Source organism: Phaseolus vulgaris, chromosome 4 (genome assembly GCF_051622355.1).
Source record: "Phaseolus vulgaris cultivar YP4 chromosome 4, ASM5162235v1, whole genome shotgun sequence".
NCBI classification, from domain to species: domain Eukaryota; kingdom Viridiplantae; phylum Streptophyta; class Magnoliopsida; order Fabales; family Fabaceae; genus Phaseolus; species Phaseolus vulgaris.
The window spans coordinates 37,192,929-37,201,503 of NC_143501.1; the positions used below are offsets into that span (position 1 = coordinate 37,192,929).

Genomic DNA, 8,575 nt, shown 5'->3' on the forward strand with positions numbered 1-8,575 from the left:
GAGAGAAAGTTGTTATAAGAGTAGTATAAAAGGGGTTTGAGTCCCCCGGTAAAGAGACATTGTTTCTGAATACTAAGACTGAAACTGATTTGATATCTCTAATGCTCTCACTAACTTGATCATCGAAGTGTAATCAACAAGTAGAACTCCCTCTATCCAGCGAAGTTGAATTCCAGACTTATCAAAGAAGACAAATCACAAACAAAGCTCTCCATCCTGGAGGAGTTGGTGTTTTCGTTTTCGTTGTATTGGAATTGTATCAAGGCATCACTGGTGGGTGTGGTGTTTTGTCTGGTTGGTGCAGATGCTTATGATGAGTGTCTATTGAGGTTGTCTCAGCAGATCCGAGGATCCAAGGCTGGAATAAGGGTCCCTAAAAGGAGTAAGAAGAAGGTAGTGGTAAGGGTTGACTGGTGGTGGATTACGTGAGGCTACGAGGAAGGATCTGTGGGTTCTTTGATAAGTTGGAGATAATTTACTTCTTCAAAGCCACCTAAGAAAGAAGTAGGAGTGAGAGAGACAATGTACCACTCCACGTGCCAATCACCTAAGAATCGTTTTAGATAAAATGCTGAAATTGTGCGTACGTAGTCGGTGGTCACCAAAGTTGTGCACCATCGCCATCCCTGATGAACAGAAGGTCATTGGAACTGAGGGACGATGTGGATGAGGACACATCGCTAGTCGATAAAGCGGCGATCTCCGTGTGTATGTAGTCGGTTGTCGCCAGTCGATAAAGCGGCGATCTCCGTTCGTACGTAGTCGGTGATCGCCAAAGTTGTGCATCATCGCCATCCTTGAAGAACAGAAGGTCATTGGAAGTGAGGGGCGATGTGGATGAGGACAAGCGGAAGGCCAATATAATCGTCAGTCGATAAAGCGGCGATCTCTGTGTGTATGTAGTCGGTTGTCGCCGAACGATGAAGCGGCGATCGCCGCTCGTACGTAGTCGGTGATCGCCGAAGTTGTGAATCAAGTGAGGGGCGATGTGGACGAGGACACGTGGAAGGCCAATATGATCGCCAGTCGATAAAGCATTGCGTAGTCGGTGGTCGCCAAAGGTATGCATCATCACCGTAACCAACATGATCACCGGTCGGTGAATAGGCGGTATCTGTGCGTGTGTAGTCGGGGATCGCCGAAGTTGTGCATCATTGTTGTCTTAGAAATATAGTGGTGATCTCTGAGCGTGAGTAGAAAATAGGGTTTGGGTTGTGTAAAGGGTTGGGATACCCCTCTTCATATTGCAAAGGTAAATCTTTAATATTATTAGAAAGAATTGCTTCCTACCTATGTACACTTTGGAGTTTATGCCTCGCTATTAGAGTTTTATGAGGGTAGCCGTATAAAAAATGCATGACATCTCTTTGAGTGCTCGGCAATTTGAGCCTCGTCCTCATCTAGGTTGGTAAGTTAGGTTGCTAAGCAATTGGAATAGGCATCGAGTACAAAGAAAATCTCTCTAATAGAGATGGTACAAAAGGGAAAAGACGCACTTTAAAGAAGTGTATTTTGAATTTTAAGGAAGAAAGGAAAAGGAAAGTATAAAAATATGTTAGCTGAAGGGGAAATGTTTAGAATTGAGCAAAGGATTCGGAAGGCACTAACAAAGTTCAACTTTGGGATGGAGTTTGCAACAGTTCAACACTAATAAAATCTCCTTTTTAAAGGATCCCAGAGAAAATACTCGATTTTAAAAATAGGATATCGTTGAAATAACAAAAGCGTTCTCCTTCATCGGCCTTGTCATCCTTATAGACAAGCTTGCCTTCGATACAAGCCTTGAGGACTATTTCATTCTCGTTTCCCACTTACTTAACAATTGTCAACCACATAATTTATTTAAAACTTCAACCCAAGTGTAACCACTGTTTTCAAATATCAATTCTGCTTTGATACAAGAGTATTGCTTGCTACCTATAAACCGATATATAACACCTAAACAAAAATTCAAAATATCCAAAAATAAACTAAAACTTCACATAAATTTAGACAAAAACACAAGGGAAGAACTCCGTGGATACCTAGAAACAAAGAACTCAAGATAATTGTTTTTTTCCTATACTTACTTTACAACATAATTCTAAAATTTTTTGGTGTTCTGGGTTAAAGTTGAGATCGAGAAGATATGTTTAAACTAATTTAAGAAGAAGACAATTCTTGTTCGAATTATTATGTTCTCCATGTTCTCATTTTAAAGAAATGGGTAAATATGTTCTCCATGTAACTCATTTTTCCAAGAGAATCTAAACTTGAAACATGTACCTGAAACATTGATTTAAATTAATCTTGACAACATTGAGAATTTACAACAAGGTAAGTCACCATGATCATTCTTTTTCTTATACTGAATCTCTCACACTTTTCTAATTATTATCTCACTCTCAAAACAATTCTGAATAAATTATGCATAGCAGGATAATTGCACAAACATTAGTGTGCTTTCCATTTTTGCACTAACTCATTCAAAGCAACCACAGAAGATCCACCTTCAGTCATTGCCTCTTTAGCACTCATTTTCATTTTGAAAATTCTTTGTCTAATCTCTTTCCCTTTGTCCGAGTCCATCAGCTCCTTAACTCGGTCTCCCAACTCGGTGGAACTCACTAACCCTTCTTTGTTCCCCTTCACACTCAAACCCACCTTCATTTCCTCCTCCAAAACCACCTTATTCAGCTTCTGCTCTGCATACAGGGGCCACGCCACCATTGGCACCCCTTCCCACACAGCCTCCAACACCGAGTTCCACCCGCAGTGAGTCACGAACCCACCCACAGACTCATGACTCAGAATCGCCGCCTGTGGGGCCCAGTCTCTCACCACCATCCCCTTCTCTTTTGTCCTCTCCAAAAACCCCTCTGGCAGCAACTCGTCCAAACTCGGTGGCTCCCCCGAGTCACCCTCTTCGAACTCGCTCCTCACAACCCATAAAAACCTTTGCTCACTCTTCTCCAACCCCTTAGCGATCTCTCTTATCTGCGTCCTGGAGAACCTTCCCATGCTTCCAAAGCTCAAAAACACAACACTCTGACTCGGTTGCGAGTCGAGCCAACTCAGACACCCGTTATCGTCCCCTCTACAAGGACTAGAAGAAATCACAGGCCCCATGCAGAACACGGGTGGCGTGGTTCCTTCAATCAAGCCTTCGTTGAACGCTTCTATAACCCTCCCTTCGATGGCATCACAAGTGTTTACTATAACCCCGTAACTGTCCCTCATGCATTTCCCTATGTCGATAAAAACCTTGCAACTTTCGCTTTCACGATCCTTTCCCTGATCAGGAAGATCATCAGTGTGGATCTTGGGCACCCCGGGGATGGTGATGTGCATGTTGAGGTCCTTGATGGACGTGGTAGTGCTTTCATGAATAATGAGTTGCTTAAGGAGAATGGCGAGGGTGGAGGCACCGGAAGTGTAGTAGAAGTACGTGGGGATTTGGAGCGCGTTGGTGACACATGTGGCAGTGTGGTTCATGAAGTCTAGGACGACGGCTTTGAGATTCGAGGAGTGAGAGATTGAGTTGAGGATGCGGCGGAGGTGGTGGGTGGTGGCGCGGCATAGCTCGAAGTTGAGGGCTTGGGGGTGGAGGACGGTGGGGAGGGAGATCTGGGGGATGCGGTGGAAGGTGATGGAGGGGGTGGCAGCGGTGACGGCGGAAATGTATTTGGCGGTGGCGGCGCAGGTGAAGGCGGTGGGGGAGGTAGGGGTGTCTTGGTTAGGGGGTGGAGTGAGGAAGAGGATTGTGATGGAGAGAGAAGGGTGGTGGGATAGTATGAATTTGCCTAGTTCCACCATGGAAACTAGGTGTCCTCTTCCCAAAGCTGAGTAGAGAACAATGGAGTCCTTCTTCATGGTCATGGCGATTCTAGAGAAAGTCTTTGTTTCTCTCGTGATTCGAAGGAGGATTGTTGTGTGTGAGTGAAGGTGAAAGTTCTTGCTCTATATATAGGGAACATGGTGCCCAAGTCTCTTGGATTATATGTCTGCTGGAACATCTAACATTTAAAATTCTCACTGTCTCTTTTTAATTTCTTTTTATATTGTTTTAACGAGTAAAGAGCTAATTTAGTCCTTAAAATAGCAGCTGTCAATAAATTAATAAAATGATAAATAGTCCTTATTAATTGGTTGTCAATATATAATTTATAATTATATATTGACAACCAATTAACTCTTGAAATTATAATAAACACTCAAATAAATAAGTAATAAAATAATATTTAATATTATAAATTATCAATAATTTATATTTTAAAATTATAATCGAAACACATGTTAAAACTTATTATAGTTAATTATTATTTGGTATACGTCTAATTTTTTCTTATATTTATAATTAAAATCAATGGAAATTTATATATTATTTTCTTTTTAATTTATCAATACATGTTTTAAAAATAAAATTGTTATGAAAGTATAACATGTATTGATTGATCTCTAATATTATCTAAAATATATTGAATATCAAAATATTGATACTATATCTAAAGATACATAGGTGTTCTAAAAGACTATTCCTCCTTAACATTAGATTGAAAAACTTCTTTTATTACACAATAAGAGTTGAAGTCAATGTATATATATATATATACTGATGTAGTTTTAAAAAAAAATAATTCAATGTAAATAATATCTTGAATACATTTATTAACCTTCTTAATGATGTTACAAACAGATTTAAAAAATATCAAGTAATGATATCATCTTGGAAAAAAAGAGGATGACTCTAAAATAGTTCTACCCTTAAGATCTAAGATCTTAACTAGATTACTTATTTATTTTGGCATGCCAAAAGATTTCACATTATTTGACACTTGAGACAAAAGTAAATTATATTTATTTTATCTTTTAATTCAGTCTAAAGGTCGTTTAAAAGACAAAATCATAACAGGAACAAACACTTGATAGTAGAACCTTAAATTTCTTTTACAAATAATTCTAAATTATCTTATTATTGATTATAAGCACACATGTAAAGAGTAGAAATTAGTATCATTCTTTAAAAGTGGATCAAATTATCTTATTATCATAATTTCAAACACTAAAGTTACTGATAGTTATTATTTTAAATATCTTTTGTACTTTTATTTATTTTGGAATCAATTTAATTATATAACTTTAATGACTGATTAAGGCTGCAAAGTTTGAGGAATATTTTGTTATTTTATTTATTTCAATTATATGTTGCAATTTTAAAAACTAAATGGATTACTTATTTTAATGAATAAATGAATATTTATTTTAAAAAGTGTTATTTGATACTCATACTACAGGTACGAATCATACGAAACACACGTGTATTACTAAAAAATTATAAATAAAATTTGTGTTTTTTTTTTTATTGAAAATCACAGGTGAACCTTTATTTATGTTTCGTGTTTGCACGAATTCGTAAAAAGAAGAGTTTCCCTTACAAAAAAAAAAGTCAGCATTATATCGGAATTTTAATAATTGTGCATCTCACGTTCATAACAAATAACAATGTCTTCTAAATTAAACTAAACTTTCAGAGGAGCACTAGATATGTTTATTTTATGCTTATATATATGCTTTATGCAGTTATATATGTTATGCATTATTTTTTATTTTTCATGTTTTCCAAAATGAAAGTGAGCAAAATGTATAGAGTTTTCCTTTTGTGCTTTGCTTGTACAGTGAAAAATACTAATTATGACAGGAATGGAAACAAGACAATTGTATTCATTTCTTTCATGTAGAAAAGAAGAATATGGCTAAAACGTTTAGAGAGAATGTGCTAAATATATGCTTAACATAAGTATATTTGATTACTGTAGAATCTCAATGAAAAAATACTCAACAAGGCTCGTATACTAATTAAGCATTTTAGGGTACTAGATTGTTTGATGAAGGATAAAATATTAGAATAAATAATAAAGGAGGGATGAGAAGATTTGGTTATACTAAGCATTTTAGGGTACTAGATTGTTAGATGAAGGATAAAATATTCAAATAAATAATAAAGGAGGGATGAGAAGATTTGGTTATACAATTAGGGTTTTGAAATAAAAATGAAAAGGGTTGAAACATAAAATAAAGGAGTAGAATATAGAAAGCTTTGGAGACACACAAGAAAGATACCAGAATGTAGAATTTAAGACTATCAAATTAACAAAATATGATGGTCAACAACAATATAGTTGAGGAAGAGGTTATAGTTGTGGTCATTAACAATATAGTTGAGGAAGAGGTTAAGGATGTGATATGACATTGTGAAGGATACAAAAGTTCGTTGATTTTAACTTTGTTTTTATTAAATACAATAGGAAAAGTATAAAACAAGGCATCATAATAACAGTGGACTGCTCCGGGACAATTTATAGGAGTTGTAACACATCTTCATAGGACTAGTCCCTAAAATAAGTGACCCAATTAATCTTGATCAGTATAAACCAATATTTTTAGTTGGGACATTATATAAGATTATCTCTAAGCTATTATCAAATAGGATTAAGTAAGGTTTACCTTCTGTTATAGACTTTTCAAAGTCAGCTCTTTTAAAGGGCACGAGTGTACTAGATAGTATCGTAGTAGCCAATGAAGTAATAAAAGAAATAAGAAGGAGAGGCAAAACTGGTGTATTTATCAAGGTGGACCATGAAAAAAATATGACTCAATGAGGTGGGAATTTCTATATTACATGAGAAATAGATTAGACTTTAATGGGAAGTGGATATTTTAGGTTAAGGGCTAAATGGAATTAGCCACAATCTCAGTATTAGTTACTGAGAGTCTAACTTAGGAGTTCAAACCAATTAGAAGGATTAGACAAGGCGACCCTTTGACACCATTTTTGTTTCTTATTGTAGTAGAGAGTTTGGCGAGGCTAGTAAGACAAGGAGTAAAGGTAGAATTACTTCATGATCTGAAAATTGGGAGTCATGAGATAGAAGTAAGTGTCCTTCAGTTTGTGGATAACACTATTTTCATGTGTGAATCTAATCACCAAAACGTACTTACTATAAAATTCATTCTTAGATGTTTTGAGTTAACTTCAGGCTTAAGGGTCAACTTTCATAAGTCAAAGATAACATCAATAGGTACCGAAGGAGAAGTAAATTAAATGTATTCTAAAAATCTAAATTGTGTCCAAATGACCATCCCCTTCAAGTATTTAGGTATGCAGGTGGGAGGCTATCCAAGGAAAAAAAAAGTTTTATAAACCAATCCTAGATAAAATTAAAGGAAAACTTAATGCTTGGAAGGATAGATACCTGATTCTTGTAGGGAGAATATGTTTGGTAAGTTGCATTTTCATAGCACTCCCACTCTATTATTTTTCATTTTTCAGATCTCTAATCAATGTGTGTCAGAAAATTACAAAGGTACAAAGAAGCTTTTTATGGGATTGGAAGAGTAACACTAGTAAAATAGCTTGGGTAAACTGGACTAAGATTTATAAGTTAAAGGAAGAGCGGGGAGAGGGGGCTTAGGTATTAAGGAAAGTGGAACATTCAATAAAATTTTACTTGCAAAGTGGATGTGGCACCTAAGAATTGAAACAAATAGGAAGTGGAGAGAAATTATATTGTCTAAGTACAGGCCTGATAGAGGTAAAGACTGAAACATACATGATAGAGTTAAGTCTTGGTGGTGGAGGGATGTAACTAAAGTATGTGGACAGGGAGGAAATGAAACTGGTTTGTAAACATAATTGGTTGGGAAATTAGAATAGGATAGGGTCAAATTTTTGGAAGATAAATGGGTAAGAGATGATAACCTTAAACATACTTTCCCTAGAATCTATAGACCAAGGGAAAATAGTGGGGGAAGTAGTGAGATGGACAAAAACATGTTGGATCTAGAATCTACTATGGAGAAGGGATGGATTCGAGTGGGGGAGAGCTAAAGAGAAGAAGTATTGATTAGTCAATTAAACAATGTAAATCTAAGGAGGGATACACATGACACAAAGACATGGCTAGGTGAACAAGAAAAAGTGTCTTATTTAGGTCAACCTACAAAATCTTAAGGAATAGAATCAGGGATGAAAACAACAATTTTTTTTGAAAAATTTGGCCTGTAAAAGTTGCTCCCAATGCTCAAATCCTAGCCTGAAGGGTATTTTTAGGAAAAATGCCTACGAGGGTTAACCTTGTTAATAGAGGGGTTAATTTATAAAGTGCTCCATGTCCTCTCTGCTCCCAAGATGTAGAAACTGTAAACCACTTGTTTCTTGATGTCATGGCTCTAGTTGCCTGAAACTCTTGTTTTAGATGCGTAGGCACTCAATTTGTCCAACATAATAATCTTTATAAGCATTATGAGAAGTTTAATCTATCTGATTTAAATTGTAAGCAAAACCTAAACTGGAAGGCAATGTGAACTGTAATAGTATGAACATATGGGATCATAGGAACTCGTACTCCAACATGGGGTAGTAGAAGCTGAGGAGATTCTGTATATGGCCCAACTCAAATGTTGGTTATGGTTGAAGAGTAAACTATCAGTAATCACTTTCTCCTTTTCCGATTGGTCTTAAATCATGTGCTTAAAAACTCTTAACTAGAAATGCTTTTCTTTTAGTTAGGACTCTGCTTTTTCTTTCCTCTCCTCT

At 36.3% G+C, this 8,575-nt stretch overlaps 1 protein-coding gene across 1 annotated transcript; it reads right to left on the reverse strand.

The window, feature by feature from the left end:
• Positions 1 to 2,262: 2,262 nt before the first annotated feature.
• On the reverse strand, positions 2,263 to 3,912 carry LOC137837539 (UDP-glycosyltransferase 1). The gene has a single exon (XM_068646560.2). The coding sequence runs from the start codon at positions 3,856 to 3,858 to the stop codon at positions 2,434 to 2,436; it is 1,425 nt and encodes a 474-aa protein (XP_068502661.1). The 5' UTR covers positions 3,859 to 3,912; the 3' UTR covers positions 2,263 to 2,433.
• Between the last annotated feature and the right edge of the window lie 4,663 nt (positions 3,913 to 8,575).

Excerpts from the sequence above, each read along its gene's own strand:
- LOC137837539 (XM_068646560.2), bottom strand. The coding sequence starts at position 3,858 with ATGACCATGAAGAAGGACTCCATTGTTCTCTACTCAGCTTTGGGAAGA.